The sequence below is a fragment of the Corvus kubaryi genome, unplaced genomic scaffold (genome assembly GCF_017639235.1).
Source record: "Corvus kubaryi isolate FWS band 111438036 unplaced genomic scaffold, C.kubaryi_AGA036_p1.0 37387, whole genome shotgun sequence".
Classification (NCBI taxonomy): Eukaryota; Metazoa; Chordata; class Aves; order Passeriformes; family Corvidae; genus Corvus; species Corvus kubaryi.
The window spans coordinates 9,825,414-9,849,209 of NW_024581129.1; the positions used below are offsets into that span (position 1 = coordinate 9,825,414).

General features: G+C 41.0%; 2 protein-coding genes across 2 annotated transcripts in view; one reads left to right on the forward strand and one right to left on the reverse strand.

Annotated features, from left to right (window-relative positions):
- Nucleotides 1-21,137, forward strand: EMP2 (epithelial membrane protein 2). The gene is made up of 5 exons (XM_042037634.1): nt 1-282; nt 14,057-14,168; nt 16,189-16,282; nt 17,614-17,760; nt 18,336-21,137. The coding sequence occupies exons 2-5, from the start codon at nt 14,091-14,093 to the stop codon at nt 18,518-18,520; spliced, it is 504 nt and encodes a 167-aa protein (XP_041893568.1). The 5' UTR covers nt 1-282; nt 14,057-14,090; the 3' UTR covers nt 18,521-21,137.
- LOC121669129 overlaps nt 20,679-23,796 on the reverse strand; it is a 12,065-nt gene continuing 8,947 nt past the window's right edge. The window contains exon 5 of the transcript XR_006017618.1: nt 20,679-22,750. The gene's annotated coding sequence lies outside the window, so the exon portion shown is untranslated. The remainder of the gene's footprint in view (nt 22,751-23,796) is intronic.

Sequence of the window (23,796 nt, forward strand, 5' to 3'; positions counted from 1 at the left end):
CGCCTGGATGCCCGCCCGCCGCCGAGTGGGAACGGGCGGGGAAAGTTTCTCCTGTGCGCGCCCCGTCTGTCCCTCCCTCCGCGCCCGCACACTCTCGCAGACACACACACACACACACTCACACCCCTCTCCCGCCGCCAGCGGCCGGGGGGCACTTTTGAAAGCCCTCCTGGTTCCACACCCAGCCGCCGCTGACATCATTCCCGCAGGAGGGCGGGCGGAGGCACCGCCGCCGCCGCCAGACGGTCGCAGCCCCGGAGAGCTGCCCGCCGGCCCGCGCCCGTGAGTAGCCTCGGCCGGGCGGGGGGAGCGGGGCGGCGGCGAGGGGAGCGGGCAGCGTCGCCGGCTAGGGGAGGAAGAAACCGCCAGAAGGGGGGAAAAATAAAAAGCACGCGTTTGTTTACTACGAAGCACATTTCATTTCGGTGGCCGCGGTGTCGCTGGGCTGGCCGGGGAGAGCGGTCCCGCTGCCGTCGAGTCCCGGCCCCGCTCCCTCGCTCCGGGCGTCGGGGCGCGGGACGGGGCGGGCCGAGGGGCTCCTCGCCAGTGAGTCCGGGCTGGGCCAAGCCAGTAGAAAGTTCGCGCTCTCCACGGGATGGTTCATTTCTGTTCTTTTCTGTAATCGACTCTCAGCGGAGTTCGCGTGTGTTGCAGTAACGTTGTAGCAGCTCCTGGCAGCTCCCGCCCTCCCCGCGCAGTGGAAGGAAAATATACTTAGATGTAATTCAGTGCAGATTTCGGTTTATGACGTTTTTGCCAGCATTAAGCGTTTTTCCACTTGAGTCGAATTGCAGTTCCACTCACTGGTGGTTTTTATCCGTATGTAATGCCCCACTCACACCGGGGAGGTTGTGTGCCAGATACTGGACAGGCAGCTCTCAGTAACGTGGGTTGTCTGCAATATTGAGTATTGAATTTGAGAGGTCAGCTCCTTGTTTGGACATTTCTAGGAAGAACAGTGCACTGCTGTCCGCTCCTCAGCAGACTTACCCAGGGCTTGCTCTTACTCACAGAATGCTGCCATCAAGAAACCTGCAGTTCAGCCTCTCTGTTCATTTCTTGGCAGGAGTACATTGTTCACACGGTGCAGGAAGGTATTTTTTTTTTCCTCCCAGTATGTAAATGATCAGTAGTTATTGCAGTATAGCATCTTAGAAGTATTTTCTGACTTGATACAGGGCTGTGAAGAAACTCACTGAATAGCTGTGAAATCCACACTGAATTTTGTTGGAGTTTTCTTTAGGAACTTTGGAAGTAAACAGCTATGGTTGGCTCATCATCAGAAAAATGAAAAGTTGCTCTTTCTCTTAATTTACTTTCATATGTACTGTATGTACTCTGTACATACTGTGCTGGTGTGTTAACTGTATAAAATAAGCCTTCTCACCTGCCCGAGTAGATGTTTTCTCTGTCAAATAAAAATAGTCTATAATGACTCCTTCACCCAGACCTGCTCTCAGATATTGAAGGCTTTGCTTTCCATGTAATTCAGGAAAGAGCTGTGAGGCTGGACTGCTGGGGCTGAGGTGCCAGGTGGCTGCAGATGTGGGCAGGCAGGAATCCACACAAGTGGTAGGGGACTATTGGGCATGAGTTTTCCTGGGGGGAGAAACGGGAATTGCAGTTTGCTGGGGAGTCCTGCTACATTTTTGTAAGAGCGTGTGTGACAAATGCCATCCTAAGGAATGCAGCTGGGGTACAGGTACTTGCCACAGCTGGCGAAATCAAAGTGGGAGTGGAAACAAAGACACATGGTAAACATGGCCACCAAAAGCTGGTAGAGTTTATTCAGCATAAGATTTAAGGAGTTCACCTTTGATTCAAAGACGTTGAAAGAAGGAACTCTTGCTGTTCTCTGAATCTCTTTGTGAACTTGTAGAGTTGAGTTAGGAAATAGATTGTTGGGATACCTAAGATTCATCCTCCGTGCTGAATAAAGATGTGTACAGATTGTATCACACCAGCTGCGTGGCTGACAGGGATGTTACCAGGTAGCTGTCTGCCCAGCCAGGAATCCAGGAATTGCTCTGTCAATAGCCACCAACATTAACTGGAGCTGAAATGCAGCAATACCATGAAGACTCTTAGAAGGTGATCAGTTTCTTGTTAATATGCTCATTTGGGAAGGAAAATGGTGTGATAATTTCAGATAAAAACAACATACAGTCAGTAGACAAGACACTACTGGTGGTGTATTCTTTATTTGTGGTCTGGAAAGACTTCTATTGTAAACACACAAACAATGTTGATTATGCTGTGGATTTGCCAGTGAGGAAAAAGAGTGAGTTTTATTTGGTTACACAGATTTAAAACCTTGTTAATAAAGGAAGTTGTTCAACAGACTGAGCAGGTCAAGACTGAAGGCTGCTGCAACATTATTATCTTAGACAAAGATTCTGTCTCGGTTCATAGATGCTGGAGTTATTGTTGCTGGCCCACATTGCTTAGAAGAAATGAACATCTCTATCTTGCACCCACTTTCAGTTAATGCACTTGACCCCTCTTGATTTATTAGCATCTCTTGCTTCACAGTTGCCTTATGTCTTTCTCTTACTTCCATTATTATGGCTTTTGTTTTTTTTGTCTTGTTTGTCTCAAGGTTGTTTTCCATCTCAGGTTTGACATTCCTTCAGCGATTAGAAGACTGTTGTACTCGTGAGTCCCATGTGGTTATTTAGAGAAGCAAGACCTTCCTCTACTTTTGCTAAGTATATTAGGTGTAGGCTGTCTCCTTTCATAATGGTGTTTCCCTGTCCATTTAAAAATTAGATCAATGGCAGCACAAGGAGACTCTTCCCTTTTCACCTCAGGGGCTTGAATATGTTTTGGTTTTCAACTGGCACTTCACGTTTTATTTGTGTCTTGAGTATCATGTAAGACATGACACCCCCACATAAATCAGGACAAGAATGCGTTTAATTAAAGAGATAAGTAGGTCTCTGGGGACAGGATCTTTTATATTGCTAGCTGTCAGATGTACTTTCCAGGTCCTCCTCCATGTTCCTGTTGGAAGAAGACCCAGCAGAATGAGGCACTGTGTTATACAGGAACTAATAAGAAAGAGATTTGCTCTGAAGTGAACCAAACACTGTATATAAAATCCATGTGATACTTCAGCACAGCCAAATTTGAAAGTAGAAAGGAATGCACAGATTTTATTGAAATCACATTGGTCTCAGAGGGAATGCAGGGGAAACGTAAGCACAGTGCTAAGGAATTCCATTCATGGAGCTGTTCAGTGTTTGTTAGGGTTTGTTTGTTTTTTGGATGCTCAAAGCAAACCATGATCTTTGCAGTGGAGCTTCAGTTTTTGCTGGTTTTTTTTTGTTGAAAACTTTATTGTTTTAGAGAGTAGATAATTTTGTAAAATATATCTCAAAATGTCAGGTGATGCTTATGACTTCATTAGGAAGGTAAGCGTCATAATTATTAGAAAATATATCTTCCTGGGTAGGACTCAAGAGAAAGCCTGATGGCCCGAATTCATCCATCAAAGGAACTATTATTTCTCCACTGAATGGGGAAAATGTAATTACACCTTTTTGTTTTGCCGATGAAGTTTCATGGGCAGGCTTAATGATGGTATGTGCATGCCAGGTGAAGCCTCATAATTTGGGTGTGACCTTAAAATACAACCCTCTGGCTGTGTAGAGATCTTCACAGGAGTCTGTAGGTGGAGCAGAAAGTGGACTGACTCAAATACCCCTTAGAGATAGCTATAGGATATATATTTATGGTTTGCTTCACTGATTCTTAAACACTGTGCTATGTTTGGAATTGCATGGGCTGCAAACAGCCAAGGTGGGCAGTATGAACACTCCCTTGGGTGTTTAATGCAGGTGTTTAGTGTCCTGAAATAGATCAAAATTCTGGCCTTCTTCCAGACAGAAAGAGACCTTCCAAAGGCCCTGGATGTCTCTGCTGAGGTGCATGTGCTGCCAGGTGGGCTATGCACACTCACCTACTCTCCAGGGCTTGCAGTGCTCAATTCACAGAAGCAACAAACCCGCTGCTTAGTTCAAAGGCAGAAACAAAACCAAGTTCAGAGACTGCAGAACAGTCTGTGAAGAACTGAAGGGCTCTGGTTGAGCCTGCCCATCTGTCAGGGTGCTTGGTGTGCCAGGACCTGGCACTGTGTCTGTGCAGTGACCCAGGCACTGTCCAGCCTGGTCAAGATGCAGCTGTGGGGTAGAGCAAAGTGACCCAAGGGCTGAGGGGACTGAGCTGTTCCCATACAGCAGCCAGTGTAGAAGAGCTGTGCACTGAGTGTGCTCAAACAAGGGATAGAAATCTTCCTACCTGGACTTGTAGAGTCCACATGGCAACTTTATTGCACTGATTACAAATTACAGTGTAAAAATTGCATTCTGGAGGTAGGCTGAGTATTAAATATAATCCTGTGCTACAATGTTGCTGTCAAACAAAGTAGTAGTAGTTGTGGAGAGTTTGAGCTTTTTATTTTATAACCAACTGTTGTACCACCAATAGAAATGTGTTTTCACACTCTTGATAGATGATGTGTAAACTCTGAAATAACTAAAAACAAAATTTCTCAACACAGAGCTAGTCAAAGCCAAATCAAAACAAGCAGTTTGAAAATTTTACAACAGTGAACGCAACACATTTAATTGCTAGCAATTTCCACAGAGCATCTGCCAAAGTTAAAACAATATCAGCTTTTATTTCTACAGAATTAAACACATTGCTTTCAATCTGGAAAGACAGACCTTTTCTGCCTTTGTTTGTTGGTTAATTAGGTGGAACATCATAAATCACTTGAGCTGTTCTGTTGTATCTGGAATAATCTCTGGATAAGCAGCAGTCTGTAGTCAGTAGAGCCCAGGGTCTGAGATTTGCTCAGAACTATTTTAATGTGTAGTCAATACTGCAGGTGTGCTTTTTTTTTTTTCCCTTTTCATTGACTCAGACTGAGGACACATTTTATCTGTCAACCTGATACAGAGATCTGGTATTTTACTTGATCTGTCACTCCCTGCCCTGCCACGGTATTGAACAGGGACGAGCTCGACACTGAAATGTGGCCACATAGTGATTAAGCAGGGGTGAGGCCAGGCCACACCTCAGTTCAGCTGTTTGTTTCAGGAGCAGGTTCCCAGGGGAGTTCCCATAGCTTGAGTAGCTTATCAGAACAGTCCCGTGTCACTGTCCAGCTCCATGGAGCCACTGCTTCCCTGAGCCAGAGGCAGGGCTGTCCCAGCAGGCTGCAAAGGGCTCTGTGGCTCCTGACCACTGCCCTGGAGGGCTGACAGGCAGTGGTGGCCCTTAGGCTACCCTCAGACAAGGGGCACAGGCCGTGCTTGCTCTTGGAAGCTTTGCCGCCCACCTGAGAAACAAATCGTCCCTCCAAGCTGGCTGTGTGTCATCGTGATCACCATGGTGTTACTGTGCTGGGCAACAGCCAGCACTGCTCCCAGCACTGCCTGCAGCCCTTGGAGCACGGCAGAGAATTCAGCAGTGCCAAGGGCATGGGTATCATGCAAAAGCCTGTTGTGAACACAGAGACCTCAATGAAGTTGTTGAGAGGCTTCACAGGAGAGCAGAGCTGCAGGGTCCTCTCAGGACACCGTGTCTGTCGCCCTGCTAGCACTGTCCCTGCATCACAGAAATACTTTCTTGTGGAGATGGTTCTCTTTTTTCTGTGTTGTGGTGATTGTAAGGCTGTTCCAGAATGTGACAGCTCTAAGAGTTGTAATTTACATCCTAAATGTGCTCACACCTGATTTATAGCCATTTATTTTCATCTCTAAGTTAAACAGTTCTTTTTCCTTCCATGTGTTTGCCTTGACCTGCAAGCATACCCCCATTCTGTCTTGATCTTTTAAAATGAACAAGTCAGAACGAGAAGTTCTTGTCTTGTTAAGCTTAGGAAAACAAGCTTTAAGTACTTTTAGACCCGCTTGATTGTTATGAAGGCTTTAATGTACACCAGTTTTGTTTATATTGAAGTGGTATCTGGTGCACAACAAGCAAACTGGCTGAACAGAGAGGATGCAGTGAACACCTGAAATGCTGTGTGCTTTCATTTTCTAAGAATACAGTTAAGCTCTACGCATACATACTTCAAGTTACAAACATTTTATAACATGTTTTGCACATGCCTTTGTGAAAGCTGACAGAATACATTTATGTTTTGTAAGAAACCAGAAAGTGCAGTATACAAGCAGTTACTTCTCTCAAATTACTGCTGGGTTTTCTCAAACAATATGTGCCCTTTGAGAACCGATCTCTTGATCCATGGGGTGTCTTTGATTAAAGACTGTTTGTTATGTTTGTTAGCATTTGCCAAAGGCATGTGATGCTCAGTGTAAACTGAAGGTGGAAGAGTGGACTGCTATGATGGGAATCAGGCATTAATTGCAACCCTTTTGGGTGTTATTTAGTAATTTGGCAGCCTACCTTACACCACTGTGGGTTGTGTTGGGATTAGATGCAGATATAGAACATCTTAAATATGAGATTATTATTATCTAGTATAAAAGTACAGTTACAAGAAAAAGTGCTTTAGGGAAACAGAAGAATGTGTAAAAGATTTACTTTTGAGGAAGGTGTGGTTTGTGCTGCTGGAGGAGGAAAAACATTCTCTTTCTGCTGACCACATAAAACCCTGTGGTCAGTTTTGAGAAGATGAAGTCTTAAAGACTTTCATTCAAATATGTCTGTCTGTGTAGGCAGCTGACTTATGTACCTGCTAAATTGTCTTCTCAGCATATAGTGGCTGGTAGTCTCTTCAGGTTTTGCTGGAGCATTTGAATACATCTATCTTGAAGTTTTTAAGCTTCAGGCTATATTTTAGGATTTTCAGGTAAGATGTCACAAGGCTCATTTTCCCTGTAAGTGACACTTCCCCACCCTACAACAGGGCATTGTGTTCCTGCTTTCCCATAGGTTCTGCTGGTTTCCTTCTGCTGAGTCTGCCCACAAAGGCTTCATGGCACAATGACTTTCCTCTGCAGTGCACACAGCAGGGCCATAGTGAAAGGAGTGGTAGGGCAAGTCTAAACGCAGCCCAAACTTGTTTGCAAATAAATGACTGACAGAGTTACTGAAGTGGCAGCAATGCTGGCATCCCTAGGTCAAAACTTTATTAAAAGCATTCCTAAGAAATTAGAATCATCAGCTTCTTTGGGTCTCCATACTCAAAGCTAGCATGTTGCATTTTTGCTGCAATTTGTTTCTTGGTTTTGTTTGGAAGCATATGGAACAACAGGGTTATAATTTCCTAGACTTTGGAGTTCTGGCTTGGTAGCATAGATCTAATGAGGAGGACAGGGTGAGAAGGGAAGAAATCTGGAGAAGATCTGCCAGACCCACCTGTAATCACAGTCTCTCTCACTTTTGGTAACTAGGTGGGGTTTCTGAAGTGGAGACCAGATTTATTGTTCATGAAGTTGCTTGAGAAAGAGCTGAAAGGCTGCTTGAGCATCACCTCACCCACAGGTGATAGGGAGGCCAAGAACACAAGCTTGTTCACTCTAAGTTTGCTGTTGCTCAGGCAGTCCCACCAGTACCAGCAGGATGGACAGACATCCAAACACCGTAAAACCAGAAAGTTTTATTAAGCTATAGGTGCACATTTGTATTAGTTGTGGTGCTTACAAAGAGCAGACCTCAGGGCTTTGGTTGCAAGGCAAGATTTTCTGGAATAAAATAGATAAAAGCTAGGTCATGCCATGTCTTGCAAGTTTGTCTCTGAGCCCCTGTATTTCACTATCAAAACACAACAAGTTGACTGCTGTAATTGTGCTGGAGGTTGCTGGGTCTTAACATAGCCTGCTGCAAGGGCACCAATAAATCTAGATCTGATAGGATGACCCTACTTTCATTTTCTGCCATTGTGTTAAAAAAGCCATAAATATTCTAATTCAAATAGAACTCTAGGAAGAGTGTGGATTAATTTTTTGCTGTATTGATTTTTTTTTTTTTGCCTTCATACAGTGGTTGAGTGCAGGGAACATAGATTCATTTCCTTCTGATTTCCTTGCTTTGTGAGGAAGGACTTTGAAAAGCAGGTGGAAGTGACAATCTCTTCTCCTTCCACATAAAATAGGTAGCACGAAGAGCTGTGGGCTTGAGTGTGTTCTCAGTTCAGCAAGCAAAAAGAGCTGATGGTCTCTGTGCCATTGAGGGGCTCACAGGACACTTAGCCCTCTTGATTCCAAAGCCAGCATCAAGCAGGGACCTGAAATTTTATTTCATGTAGAACACACATTGTTCTTCATGCTTAGCTTCATACCAGGAAGAAATTGGGTGGGAGCCATCTGCTGTGTAGACTGTTAACTCGTACTTTGCATTTCCCTCCTGGGTCCCCATTCAGTATTGTAGAGGTGTAGTCAGAGCCATCCAGTGCTTCTTGGAGGTCTCTAACTGGCTGCAGAGACTGGTTGAAGGAGGACATTGCGTTTCTGTATTGACTGTTAGCTGGGTGACACCTGAGCATGAAAACAGGTCACAATCTGAATGTACCCTTGAACATGAAGAGTGTTGGTGTTCCCAACTGTTAAATTAACTCAGACAGAGGAAATAAAGAAACTGGAGTAAGTTGTTTCAACTGGTGTAATTATTCTCTTGGTATTACATTTCCTGATTTTCTCGTCCTTTATGTTGTTTGATATTTAGTCATCAGAGGATTGTTAAAATCCTCAAAGCTCTTGCTGGCATGGGAGAAAGTCTGCTGTATTCAGACTTCACTTTTCGTTCCAGTTCTGAGAATCACACAAGAAAAACAGAACCCTTCATACTTGATTAAAAAAAAATAGAAGAAAGTTAACAGTATCACTCTGTTCTTTATAAACCAGGGAATTTTATGCAAGTTTAGAGACAATGGTCCAGGCAAAATGTGAGCCAACTTCTGAGTTCTCTGTCATGAGACACCATGAGATTGTGGCACAAGAACTCTGAGCAAAACATGTAAATCCAAACAACTTATGATGCATCACAAGATGACAGACTTCTCATGCTACAACTATACAAACTTTTTCTTCTAAATTCACATAGTCAGACTTAATTATAGCACTGAGGGGCAGAAGAATTGATAATTAAGGTTTGCTTTGATTCAGTTTTATACCAGTGACCTCAAGAAAGTTCAGCTGAACTGAATGCTTATTGATGGCCCAAAGACCTGCTATTCTAGTTGCAGTGAAACATCTCAGTGCGGAGAGCTGCAGGTACCATAACTTGTTTAGCAGGATCCTCTACCCCTTGTTTTGGGTGTGTCTTTTCAGCACACTAAATGTGGGTGTTGAGCAGTCTGCACACCCCCAGCCTTGGTCTGTGCAGAGTAGGAGCTGTTCTGCACAGATTTCACAGTGTTTCTAAGAGTATGAACCAGGATTGTCTGTGTGGAAGTTTTCTCATACATGGGCTCAGATGAAGATGATTAAAAAACCCTGACTTGATCTTAGGGAGTGAGGGCAGCAGCCAGTGTAGTAAGCTCCAGCCTTCCCAATGCACATGAGCTCAGGATAAACATACGTATGTGTTTCACTGGTTGCAAAAATCAAGTATGCACAAACATGAGAAACAGCCTGGCAGCAGAGCTGAACTGCATGGGAGGAAAGGAAAGCTTCTGTTGTGGAGATGGTATCTGGGTTGGAAAGCAGTGATAAAACTTCTGTTAAGAACTGTCAAAGACTATTTTCATTTTTGGTTGCTTGCTGTACTAAGCAGCAGAAAAACCTTAAATAGTCATGTTTCTTTGTACTGATGGACATTAAAGGCGAATTTTATCCTAAAGTTAAACTGAGGCTTTTCTGCAGGGGATGTGTTTGTGTGTGTGATTTGACATAGGGAGACAGTCCAGTTTTGAAATGCGTTTGCTTGCGACAGTACAGAAATGTTGGAAACCCTGGCCTAGATACCTTATTTTGCTGCACAGTTCTGTGATGGTTGTAGTGTCTTATCTTGTATAAAGGTACTTGTCTCTGCATGTCCAGGGGATTATAGCAGAGGCCTTTCTTAGCCTCTTCTTCTAAAGCTCATTGGGCTCTGCCATGGCAAGTGTAAACTACTGCTTCCAAAAGTCTGCATTACTGAAAAGATTCGAGAGAAGTGTGGCTGCTGCATTTATCCTCCCAGTGCAACATGGAGCAGCACTGGAGCATTACCCAAAAACAATTCTTCTGCACTAATTGGAAAAAATATGTGTTGTTACTAAAACTGGCTTTCTGTTTTCAGTGTGTTTTGTGCAAGTATCCTGCAACTTAACAGCATCTGTGGGAAACCTTATTACCACAACAAATCTAGATGTGTTCAGTGGGATTCCTGTAACTTACTCTTTCTGGATCCAGTGGCAGTCTGCATTTGTAGCTCAGCAGTACCTGTACCTTTCTGCCTTACACCGTACCTTGTGAAGTGGTATTAAATGCTGAGGCTTGCAATTGAAGGAATTCATGTTGACATCCAACGTCATCCTTACTATAACCCCTGAATCTGTTTTTAATGACACATGTGATGAGCTAAGTCAAATATTATGTTCTCTTTGTCAGAGCTTTGCTGGAGATTAGTACAGGGAGGTTCCTGAAATAGCTACAGATTGACAGGAGAACTGAGCTGGAAGGGGCCTGTGAAGGTCTCTAGTGCAGACTCTGGCTCCAAGCAGGGGGTTAGATCAGGACGTTCTGGGCCTTGCTTCAGACAAGTCAGGAAGATGTCCAAGAATGGAGATCCCACAGCCTCATGGGCCCTGTTCCAGTACTTAATCATGCTCATTGAATATAATTAATACTTTTTTCACAATTGGAATATTTTTTGTTGCAACTTGTAACTGTTGCCTGTAGTCTTTTCATCACACACTTCTGAGAAGAGTGGCTCCATCATTGTAACTGTACTGTGTCCAAAAATATTTTCTCATATATGTGTGTGTGTGTGTGTGTGTGTGTGTAAAAACTATTAAAAGAATTCAAGCCACTTTGGGGAATGGTGAACAGTATCTGTTACATCATCCCAGTCTTCATCAATGCCTAAAGGCAGTGTACTTAAAAATCATGAACACCATGACCTGAGAGCATAGTGTGTTTCAACTGCAAATGAGAGAAGGTGAGAAATCGCTCTGCCCAGGAAACAGTTCATGGTAAATAAGAAAAGGAGTACAGCCAGTGTGCAGAATAACAAAGTGTTTGATTGGTAATACATTAGTAGAGTAAGACTTCTGAACATTAATGCAAACAGTGCTCTGTAACTATGTCCAGAGGTTTCCAGGCAGGCTGTCCTCAGAGGATCGGGGAAGGAAGAGCTTCTTGCTGAGGGAGTGGAAGAATCTTGAGTCTTCACAGTAAGCTTTTGAATTCCAGCCTTGTGTAGAATGGACAAGGACTAGTAGTTGTCTCTGGGAGATGAAATCCAGAATTTCTGCCTAGAGAGGGGTGCAGATACTGTAGTAGCATCTGTGATGTTGCTGGCTGCATCTTGGAAGAGGGGAGCTGCTCTTTGCTTCCTGCCCACAAATCACAGAGAGTTTCTCTGGAAAGCTCTCCTCCCTTCATTATTCCTTGTGCAGGCTGGGATGAACCACAGAAACTCCTTGGTCTTCATGAGAAGGGAAAGTTTGTAGGAGTGATTGAGGTCTGTGCACTTCTGGGATCCTGCTCTAGATGACAGACTGGATAACAGTTCTTCTTGACTTTTCCTGGTATTAATTACTTGGAAATGGTCTGTTTCCTTCCTTTCCCCAGTGTATTTCATTCCTGTATCCATGTGTCATTGTTGTAGCACTGTGTGCACAGAAGTTGTAGCAGCTCATGAAAGGAGCAGTTGCCAGCAAGTCAGGAGGAGGTATCTAAAGATGGTTGTTAGGAAGGGTCTTCGTAACAGAAACATCAGACCTTTCTTACTGTTTTGTTGTTGTTGTTGTTTTTGGTTTTGGTTTTTTTTTGCGAAGACAAAACAAGAATCTCTTTCCATTAATCTTGGCTTTATTTGGGAAAAAAAAAAAAATGTCTTCTCCTCACCAGCCATACAGGTTTATCTGTCCTGTCTGAAACACTTCTCTTTATGGCTGAAAACAGTAAAACTAAAACATTTACTTGACTGAAGAGAAAGTGGATTCTTCTGCGCTGGCAAGTCTTGCTTTTGCAAGATTGGTTTTAATTAGATTGCATTTTTTGGTCTTACTTTATGATACTTCATGTAATAAGATGAAATTGTATTGTTATTCTTAAAATAATACCGAGTACAATTTGGTTCTCTCTCCTTATATGGCAGATGATTGTTGCATTATTGAATGCTTAGATACCATCTGTGCAAGAAATGAAAAAGAAAAAACCAGCCACAAGACAAGAGGGTCCTGTGCAAAAACTGGTACATATCACAACGAAAATATTTTGATGTGACATTATACAAACCCACAAAATATCTTCTTTTCCTTTTTCCTTCCTTTCAGTCAAGCAAGGCTCAATAGAGAGCCATGAATGACATTTCTAGAAGCAGAACTGCATTCACAGGACCTGGAGTTATACTGTAGAATCAACTCATTGGAGGAAATTGCCAATTACTGTCCTTTGTTGTGGCTGAGAAGGCAAAGTTTAACAGAGAGGAAATGGGAAGGAATACACACTTGAGTAGATGCTTTTCCTATTTCAGGGTTGACTTGGCTTTCCCATTCAGTCATTCCAATTAGATACGGATATAAGGCTGTCCACTTACTTTTCCCAAAAGCACTTTAATGCTGTTTGCCTTTGAGCTTGTTATAACGCTGTACTGCAGTACAGAGATGGAGATGCAGAGGATTAGTCTGGAACTCCTGGTCTCTATTCACTGAGTTATTATGCTGTCAATTATCTTTTTGTTAAAGTTTTGCAGAGTAGTTATTATTTGCCCTGATGAGAGTGCCAGTGGAGCTGCTTTAAAAATGCTGTCCGAGTAGTCCTTTTATTTGGCTAAATTATTCATGTGGTTCATGATTCCAGTAACTGGCAGTAGGAGAGAGTGGGTTAGACATGAAAAAAATCATGGAAGTCTTAAAAAAAACCTCATAGCTGCCCTTTCTTCTAGATATTTACTGTGTTATGTGAGTGGCATCATTTGACATCATAGAATGTGTCCAAAGCAAAGGCAAGGCAGAAATGTGCATTAATGTACTGATGAGTGATAACATGCAGATGATGTACAGAATGGTGCACCTTAACTGCAAAGATCTGCAAGACTGCAGATTCCTTATAGCACATATTAATTTGCGAGAATCTCTGTCCAAGAGGGAATAGATATGTCAAGCAATTGCATTTTTCTGAGTATTAGTAGCAGCAGTTTTCCCTAAACTATTTGTTATGTGCCCACAGATTTCCTGGGGATTCCAGTTAAATACAATTTCTGATTCTCTTGTACATGAGAATGTATTTTTTTCCACGTGAGATGTGACATTGTAGTAAGTGGGTTAAATAATGTATGAAGGTAATAGGTAGCCTACAGAGAGTATTAAGTGACTGAACATAAAATAACTCACTGGATTATTATGTGACTAACAGGTTTGATCAGCCCTACCATTGGGAGCAATATATTGAAGAAAATGGTAGTCCTTAGTCATTATTCAATGGATAAAACTTACAACTGTATGAACAAAGGATGTGAGACCTAAGGTACAACATAGGTGTTACTAAATGTAGGAGGTAGTTCTTGATGCACTTAATTTTGTTCTACAAGCATCCTTTTGAAATCTGGTCCTTCCTTCTTTGGAAGGATGGTTGAAACAAGACCCTTACTACAGTCAGTGGAAATTCTAGCATCACTACACATGAGGCTGTAATTTGAAAAGCACTTCTCTCAAAGCCAACATGAAGGAGTTTTCCATCCTTGCTGGAGAAGCACACAGAATGAAACTTCTTTATGTGTTTATTCACGGCAGCCATCACTCTGGAAGGTTGCAAAATGCATCTCTTGGCTTCATTTCAAGTTGTGATTCATTTTAACAGCCGTGATGCCAGCTAAGTATCTCTGGAAATGGAACATGTGCATCTGATGTTCCTGTCTCTAACAGCACCGTAACTGCAGGTTGATCCACTGACAGCTTTTAAAGATTGTTCATATACTTTCTTATGTTCAACAGATTTATCTCAGCCTAAAGCCTCCCCAGAGCAAGGATGTTGATTCTCCTGGCCTTCATTATTGTGTTTCACATAACCTCAGCAGCGCTGCTGTTCATCTCAACTATTGACAATGTAAGTGTCATTTCTTCTTGTTTTCTCTCAAACACACAGGGATTTCTTTACTTCATAAATTAAGTTTTTCTTCTGTATCTTCAGCTTGCTTTCTGAGAGGACCTAAGTTTGTTAGGCACACTGGTGTTCTTAGAGCTTTCTATAACAAAGGTGGATAAGGCTATCCATGCATATGCCATATATTTGTATGGCATCATGTTGTAAGCTCAAGGCATGCAGCAGATCCTCTCCCCTGGGAGAGACTTGGCCAGGGAGGATATTTACAGGGTAGCCCTGGGGACATGGTTCAGCTGGATATGAGGGAGAGAGGGGGGGAAAATCCACTGTCCTTTTGTGTCAAGTACATGAAGTCAAACAGCTGATGATTAATGTGTGGGGATAATTTTAGTCAAGGTGTGCTTTGCCTCACAAGTGTCTGTCCCAGATGCCCAGTTAAATCATGAGAGACACCATGAATGTGTTTGTGTCCATTAAGTTGAAGCAGTTTCAGCACAAAGTTTTAGAATATTTTATGTTGCATTATTTTCAAATTTCCATTTTATTTTTGTGATCAGAAAAAATTTACCCTCCAATATTTATATCTAACTTTTAATGGAATTTTCCATTTTCCAAAACAGTCCACTATCCTGATCAGTAGTCTGTGCATTGAAATCTGTCTATGAGGTCTGATGTATGTACAGGCTTTTGATATTAAAAAATTTGCTCCTGAAAATACTGTTTAGTGAAGACTATGCTCTAAGTGAAATGATGTGTTACCCACAACTTTTTATTGCAAAATTGTACAAACTCAGATGTTACATTTTAGTCAGCTGGTTGATTGTTCCATGGAAGTAGGTCATTATTTGAGCACTAGAGCAGGTTGTCTTATGCTGCTCCCTTGAATATTTAGAAAGCAAAGACAGTAGACAAAGCAACTTACTCTTAGTTCAAATCTGCTACGCACAAACCAAATTATTGCAAAAGTAAAACCCTATGCACTCTGCTTTGTGTCATTAGCTACTTTTGAACAATTAAAACTTTTATCCATGCAACCATCTTCTATTAGAATTGATATTATGTATCTATATATTATATAGAGTTCAGAGATGAAAAATAATATATTAACTTGAACTGTAAAACCCAAACGAATGGCATCCTGAGAAAGTAAGTATTTTTGTTGAAACACAGTGTTCCTTTTATCCATATGCCTACTACCATAATATATTATAGTTTTTACTGCAGTACTGTTTGCAAAGCTGCACAGTAAGCTCTGAGGCTTCTGGAATATCTATTTAAGCAGCAGATCCTACCAGGAATCGTACTTAAGTGTCATATTTTTTGCAGCTCTAGTCAAAACAAAGGCCTGGGTAGCTATTGGAATGGGAATGGGTTTCCTGAGGAAATGCCACTTGTGGAGACCTTGTCATTTTCCAGGCTACTGTAAAAATCTGTTCAGACACTGTAGTACCATCTTGCCTTGAATGTTAAAACCTCAGGGGGATCTTAATTTGTCACCAGCCATTACCAGACAGATGCCACAGTGTACCTCAGCACAGCTGCATTGCATTGTGATTAATCACTTTGGTGGCAGGAACCAGGACATCTATAAGGGACTTCTGTTTCACAGGTGATGCTATTTCCTGCAAATTAGCACATGCTTTACCTTCAGAGAGGTGTGCATCCTAAACAGGGTCTGGGTGAACAAAGCACACTTTGTCTAGGCGTCTCAAGGAGTGAGCAATCACTCACTATCCAAAATTTCTGACCAAATAGTGGAAATCCCTTGTGCTTTGGGATGTTTAAGATTCCCTTACCTACTTCACAGAGGTCTAAAATGAGAATGACTTGGGGGTAATTATATAACCTTTATTCCAAACTGCCATGAGATCTCACATTTCATTTGAGTGGTTAAGTATCCAAAAATGAACAGAAAATTGTTCCAGCTGATTTACCTGATCAGTAGACACTTGGACAATGAAGGAGTTTTGTGGGTTTTGTTTGGTTTTTTTCCCTGTAAGAGTCCTTTACTTTTATTTTGCAGGCCTGGTGGGTGGGAGATAACTTTTCTACAGATGTCTGGAGAATGTGTGCCACGAATACGAGCATCTGTATGGCTATCACTGATGAATTCAATGGTGAGTGTCTTTCCATGCCTGTGTCTATGTTCCTTCAGCAGATGTGGTGAAACTGCTATGAAATTTGCAAGGAGAGTTGTATAATTCTTTGAAAATCTCTGCATGTTCTAACTAGGCAGGTCTTTTAAAAACTTTAATACTGGTTTTCATTTTGGAAAGACAATTGTTCTAACAGTTTCTGTGAGAGGAAAGCAGAAGGAGCTGTCATGTGCACTTAAGAGACCAGTGCAAGAGAGTAAATGCAAACAACTAACAATGAGTGCTAACGAGTTCTTAAAAAATTAGATAGGTAACAACAGTGAAGTCATCTGAAGTGAGAGAATTTGCCTCAGAATTGAACTAAAGAACCTGAGATTACTGACTGTGTACAAGAACGGGGGAAAAAGTGGAAGAAAACACAAGATGCAGTTTTTACAAAGAGGTCTTAATATACAGCCTAGTGTAATATCCTGCTTTACAAAAATTGGAAGTATTCTCAAATGTTCTATTTATTTCTCGACATTCAGTCTGTGTGTACATTAAAGAGCTACATAATTTGAAGAACTGTGTACCCATGAAGTAATTTTATTTTCCAAGCGTCAGGTTGGTTTAGGGCCTGTAATGTGCAGTGAGCCGATCCACTCCACACAGGGTATCTCAGCTAACACGGATTTAAGGGTTTGCATTTGTTCTCTGTATTACTGTGTGTCCATTGCAGTCAGGTACCCACCCTGGGGAGATGAGGGGGATGGCTGAGGTGTGCCTGCTGCTCCCAGGGCTCCTGCCTGCAGCATGGCTGTGCTGGAGGAGAGGAGCCATGGGAGCTCAGCTGTGTGACACAGCTCGGGACTGCGAAGTTACACAGAGCAGCTGCACATGGTTAAAAATGTATTGGATACTTCAGCTCCCAGTTACAGTGAAGTAACTGACAGGATGAAAAGCCTGAATGAGAGGAACCTTTTGTGCCAAGGGTAGATATCCTGTCTGGTTACATCCTCCTGGGCAGAGCTGTCTCCAGGTCTGGTGGAGGGCTGGGGTCTCCATTTGGAAGCTGTTTGGGATAGCTGGTGGTTTCACTGTGCTTCTAGGACATCGATGGCAGCAAAGGATGTGGTGTGGCAGAAGTAGTCTCTTCAGTATTCTCATTCAGTTTGATGAGAAGCTTTTAGAAGTCTAAACCACTGGCTGCATTAATACCAAGGAAGCAAAGAGGACCAGCCTCTGCAATGCACACACAACTGCTTTGCTGCATCTACTGAACTGCTCACACAACACAGCTCTGCCCCTTTACTCCTTGCAGGAGTAGGCAAAGAGAGAAACTATTTTTAATCAAGGCTGCTTTGCTTTTGCAGAGTATCAGTCAATTCAGGCTGTTCAAGCTGCCATGATCCTGTCTACGATTCTCTGTTGTGTGGCATTTCTGGTTTTCATTCTTCAACTCTTCCGTCTAAAGCAAGGAGAAAGATTTGTGTTAACCTCTATCATCCAGCTCCTGTCATGTGAGTGATTTTTCAACACTTTTGACTTTAATGATGTTTTCGTAAAAGTAGGAAAGGGGGAAAAGGTTTCAAAAAGAATGAGCTGCTTGAGAACTCTGTAGTGCTCTTGAGGCCATATCTTATCCTTCATATTTGTTTAAACAGTGAACTGTTCCATTCTGTAATATTTAGGCAGGTAAAACATGGATGTCATCACTGCTCAGAATAAAGTAATTTAAACTTTGAAGGGAAAGAATTTGAGGTTCTGAACTTCTTGTACACATTAAATAACTCTGTAATCGTTACAGGCAAGTACTCACTTTGTTTTTTGTCAGACTTTAAAACTAACCAGATGTTCAGAATCATTTTCTGTTCACTGCAAATGACATAGATACACAACAGCACTTCAAACTTAAAGCATGCTAAAGAAACTGAAAACGTCTTGAAATGCTTCCGGGTTAGTTTGAAGATGGAAAACGAGTGTCTGCAAAGAAAGGACATTGGTGGGAGCAGCTGACAGAAGAGAGACAGTGAATAGTTGTGTGTATTGATAATATTTTAAGGTGCTAACCTTTATTATTTTCTTCCTCCTGCAGGTCTGTGTGTTATGATTGCAGCTTCCATTTACACAGACAGGCATGAAGAACTGCACCAGAGCCGTGGATATGGAATGGAAGTTTCCAAAGGCCAATATGGCTATTCCTTCGTCTTAGCCTGGATTGCGTTTGCCTTTACCCTGATCAGTGGAGTGATGTACTTAGTATTAAGGAAGCGTAAATAAATGTCAGCATCTAGTTATTTCTGTCACTGCAGTACAAAACCAAATTCCAGTAACCATTTTGTATATAATCATTTACATGGTTTTGTAGTAAAGGTATTGTTTCTCTAAAAATGTACTGTGTTCTTGATATGAAACAGAATTAAAAAAAAAAAAAAGAAGGCAGGTGAAGTGAAATGCCTGGCACCTCCAGGTCAGGGGTTGGAGCAAGATAGAGCCAAGTTATTTCTTTTAAATATTTCATCATCATAAATGGTTTTCCTTTACTAAGCAGTTTGTTCCTGGCCTCTAGTAGATTCCAAATAAAGCCCATGCAAATTAATTTGTAAGCAATATACTAACTATATTCCTGGACCAGATCTACCCCTTTGAAATATGTTAAATATAAGGGTATGTAAAAAACGAGGCCCAAATCACAATGAAAAAGCAAACAATTATAAAGCCCAAAGCTGCACTCAGAGCATCTGTCCTGGCGCAGGACCAGTGTTCTGCTCTTTATAATGTGCAGTAAATGTCATCAAGTTTTTATTAAAACCACTTGCTTTGCAAAAGTAAACAAGTCCTTTTTGTACTCCAGCAAATGTTTCTCTTGATTGTCTTTCCCATTTAATTTAAGCACACAGAGCCTTTGGTGGGAGCACTTATCAGCCAATTCCCTGTTCAGCTTGGGCTCAGCACAGCTGGGGCAGTGAGGAACTCCCCACTCCAGTCCCGAATCCCTTCAGCTTAGCCTTGGGCAGCCTTTCTGGGAGGGAGAAAAGGGAAACAAAAACGCATTCCTGTGCCTACATCTGCAGATTTCTAAGCAGACTGGTGATCAAACAATGCCAAATGCAGGTTTTTGCAGCCAAACTCAACATGTTTATTATTACACTGGGCTTTTATCACGTAGTGATTTCAGGGTTAATGTGTCCTGTACAAAAGCATTCCCTGAGTCTGCCCATTAGGAAACTGGCCTTAAAAAAAATAATTTTAAATTCCTTTCTGGACTTTACTGGAACTAAACACTGCTACTAAACAAATCAGAATGCAATTACTATGCTTATGAATTCCAGGATAGGTTTGCAGGATAACATGACTTGGTGGTTTTTATTTTTCAGTAGTTTTGTGAGCTAAATCTTTTGCTGTAATACCAGGCTTAACTGCTCAGCAGTGTAATACTGGCTTTGGCTGATGGTGATTTTGGAGTTTGGAGATCAATGTGGAGAATGAATGAAGTGGCCTGGTTAGTCACAGCTTTGATGCTTAAGTACAGATTTGACTTTTGAAAAGCTCTTAACCATTTATTTATTTATTTCAGTATATTCACTACAGCTGGCTCAATACACAGGCAGTAAAAAAGTAAATAGGTTTTAAATCAGGTATTACACTTAAAGTGGAGTAAGTTCAGTATCACAAGGTAGTGTAACTACTGAAGTTAATACTTACTACAGCAGTTGATGTCTAATGTAGTCAGATAATGAAATTTTATCTGATTTCTTCAGATTTATCCTTGATTTATTACAAAGTAGAAGTTCAGGTGCACAGCTTTTTAGGAACTGTCTCCAACATGAGCGATGGGTCATATATTCCATCTTCATTCCTTCAACATCCTGAAATGCTTTGGCATGTACTGCTTGTCTTTTGGGAGCAAAGAAAGCCCAGTAAGACTATTAAAAAATTAGGATGAGCAGCAGGACATCACAGTAAAAGTAGTAACAATAGTAAAAAACCCAAATCAGTTTGAAGAAAAGGCATTCTCCCCAGTCTAGCATGATGCTAGTATTTTGTCAGGTGTTTTTCCTCTTAGTGGGGGTGCTCTGAATTTCAAGAATTATTACCCTACTTTTTAAAAAAGTGTTTCTATAGTTTGCTGAATAAATTTCAGGTTCAAAACCTGAGTTTTTGCTAGCAAGCAGAATTTGTCTTAAACAAATAGATGCAGTTTTAATGATGAAAGTAGATAGACTGTTAACTAGGCATTTTGCTACATTTGTTAAACCATGAAAAAATAAGGGAAATTCTTAAACAAATATGGATTAAAGCTCTAATATCTTGAGGACACTCCTGAAAAATTCTAAGTTAAGCTTTTATGCCACTGACTTGCAGAGATGGCTTCAGTTTCTTGCCTTGATAATGCTCAGGTCATTTATACAGCAAATACTTAAAATAAAGATGTAGATGCACATGAACACATAGTTTAATTCCACAGTAAAAGCTCTGTCCCTTTATAATAAAGTGAAAAGCACACACACAACAAACACTGATGCACAACACCTCCACTTGTGTACAAACACCAGCACATGCATGATGCCGCATGGAACAGATGGGAATGTTCTGCACAGCAAGTGAACAAATACCAAACCAGTCTGAACTAGAGTTTGAGCAGGACAAACATATTTTAGGGTTTTTTTCTACCTTATATGCCTTTAAAATATACCATTTCCTATACTCTATATATTCTGAGAATGTACATGAAAATAAAGTTAAAACAAATTCTTGTGCTGTAATAGCAAACTCAATACATCTAGCAATCTGACCTTGTCTTTAAGCTTGGGATATATTTACACAATGTTGAATGAGAAATAGTTGAGTATTTGTGTGAACAGGTAAAATTAAATTCTTCCTGCCTGTACTAGAACCACAAGCTGATTATTTTTGTCCTTTGTTGAAGACCTTTCAGGGTAACCAGAGAAAATATTAGTGTATTGAATTTTTAAATATATGGTGTCAAAAGAAGGTCTTGAGTAATGCAAGATCCACTAATGCTCTGAGGAGTTATAAGGGTTTGGTTATTTTCCATCATTTTTCAGAAACAGTCATATATTTTAAGATGAGGTTGAGTGCCTTGACCCTATGAGCAAATAATGTGAGAAACAGGCGAGTGACTTCTGTATCTGCTCTGGTCCAAGCTTTGGATTTGCACTGAGGTGCTAAGAGCACACATGGGTTTGTACAGATCCATTCAAAACACTCCCCCAACTCCACAGAATTAATTTCCCAAACCCCGTAAAACTCTTCCCTTCTAATGATAATGAATAAAAGGGGTAAGTCCCAACTATTAAAATAGTCACTAGCACCTGTGGATCTACCTTTATGTTTTTCACCCAGCAAGTAAGCCTCTGCAGTATAGGAAACAGTCTTGGAAAAACAATCCATATTTATGTCAAGATACTTGGAAAAAAAAAAAAAAAAGTTTGTTTTTATTTATGTATTCTACTCAGGACAAGAGTTGGGCATTACTTTGCTATGCCGTATCTTATGAAGAGTATTGCAGGTGATAGGATCTGTGCTGCTTAGACATTAACTTTTTACCCCAGCTACATAATTGATTTTATGGGGTTCTTAATGTGTTCAAAATAATGGAGGGACTGCTTGACCTCTTCTGTTCTTGAGTATCATGGAAGTTTGTGCCATTTAGCTAAACAGACCAAAGAAAAGAATTCTTCCTGTAATTTCTAAGGACAGGAATAGGATGAGCCTCTACCTTTCCAAACACTAAAGACAGCTAAGAATCCTACAATCACTGAAATAAAATAATGAAGCTGAAAATGTTCTTATATTTTTCATTTCTTTCCTATGTGCAACAATCACCTCTGAAGTAATAAATTGGAAGAAAATTAAATGTGGAAGTAGTTTTAAAAAGACTTCATTTTCAAGGCTGTAGAATCAAGCTTATAGAATTAATGGAATAACGTAACACTGTAATAAGTAAGACACATGAAATTAATACTGTTTGCAGTACAAATAATGCTCTGACATGATACTCACTGCAAGTAACAGTCCAGTACTTACTAGGAGTAGCAGACCACTTGGTAAGGTATTCTGAGTCTCCTGAAGAGTTTTTAAAGCAGTTACAGACTGTGTATCACCAGATGGTCTATAACATCCAAATAGATCTTTTCATTGAATGACAAAGTAACTCTTTTTGGGATGATAACCTGTGATAACAGCAAGGCACTGAAGTGGCAAAGCCCATATTTGCCTATTTGCTTCCAGAGTGAAGCAGAATTACTACTAAGGTTTTAATGGAACAGACACAGGTGATAACTGCATAGGGAAGCACATTTGGGATCAGTTTCTGTATGGGTCCTTGACAGTCCAATCCCCTCCAGATTTTGCTCATGAGCCTCTTTTAGTTTCACGATTCTGAGGAGGGTCTTCAAATCCTTCAGGAAGCACTGGACAAAGAAGGATCCTTGGCAAGATGTGGATACCTGGAGGCAGACTGGCTACTGCTTGAAAGTCTATGCACTGAGACAAAAACAGTTGTTAGTGCAACAACAAAAATAAGCCACTCAGACTACTTTATATTCATACTACCTTCTTTTAAATCTGTAAATCTTCATTTAAATCTATAAGCTGATTTGTTGCTGTCTGTACAGCTTCCAGACCAACAACACTGGCCCAGACTACCTGACATTCACGGATTAATATTCAGCATGTTGCTGACCCTTGGTTTCCATCTGTCCAGTAGGGTTTTCCCAAGGTAGAAAATCCTGACACACTGGTAGTAACAACTTAGAATCACCTTGTGCTATGAGAAGGAGTGCTGAAGAGGTTCCCATTGCATTTAGAAGGTATTTGTTTATGTCGGATCATTACTGCACTAACTGAATTTCTAAAGGGAAGTGTGTGCATGGTTCTTTTTAATCCTTCCCCAAAAATTTAGCCAAAATGTCACAAACCTGTGCATGTACTTAGTTTTAAAACAGCTGTACATTGCACAGATGAGTAAAACTGCAGGTGCCTTAATGAAATTAAATTGCTGTAATAAATGTCAGCAAGTATGAAACAATGCCAGTGATACCCAAACTCTATCATATGGTGCAGGCTTTGGTCTGTTTTACTGCTTCTACTTGAAGAAAAAAGCTTTTGTTCCTTTTCTCTTCAAAAACCTGCAGAAGTGGAACTATTTCTAACAAAGCTTGTGTTACTGTCATAAACGTAAAGTTCAGAAAACTTCATTTAAACCAAGTGGGCACACATTGTTACAAAGAGAAGGGTAGGAACATAATATATGCACTGATTCACTGACTCAATTTTCTTAGTATATTATTAGCAAGAAGTAAAAAATGTGCCATATTGAGAGACATTTTAATGTTAGACATTTTTCTTTCTAGCATAGAAATCTTATTTTTGAAGTACCAGTATTGAAGACTTAAATCTGCTTTCCAAGTTAAAAGCCTAAAAGCTCTTAGGGTAAAAGTTTAAATCCTTTTATCAAATAATGTTTTTACACATTTTTAGGCCTGACAGATTTGGAGGGTGAGGGAGGGAGAGGAAGGAAAAGGACAAAG

Bases quoted from the DNA above. Each gene is read 5' to 3' on its own strand.
- EMP2 (XM_042037634.1), top strand. From the start codon at position 14,091: ATGTTGATTCTCCTGGCCTTCATTATTGTGTTTCACATAACCTCAGCA. The intron at 14,169-16,188 runs GTAAGTGTCATT...TTTATTTTGCAG, and splicing joins TCATCTCAACTATTGACAAT to GCCTGGTGGGTGGGAGATAA. The intron at 16,283-17,613 runs GTGAGTGTCTTT...TTGCTTTTGCAG, and splicing joins TATCACTGATGAATTCAATG to AGTATCAGTCAATTCAGGCT.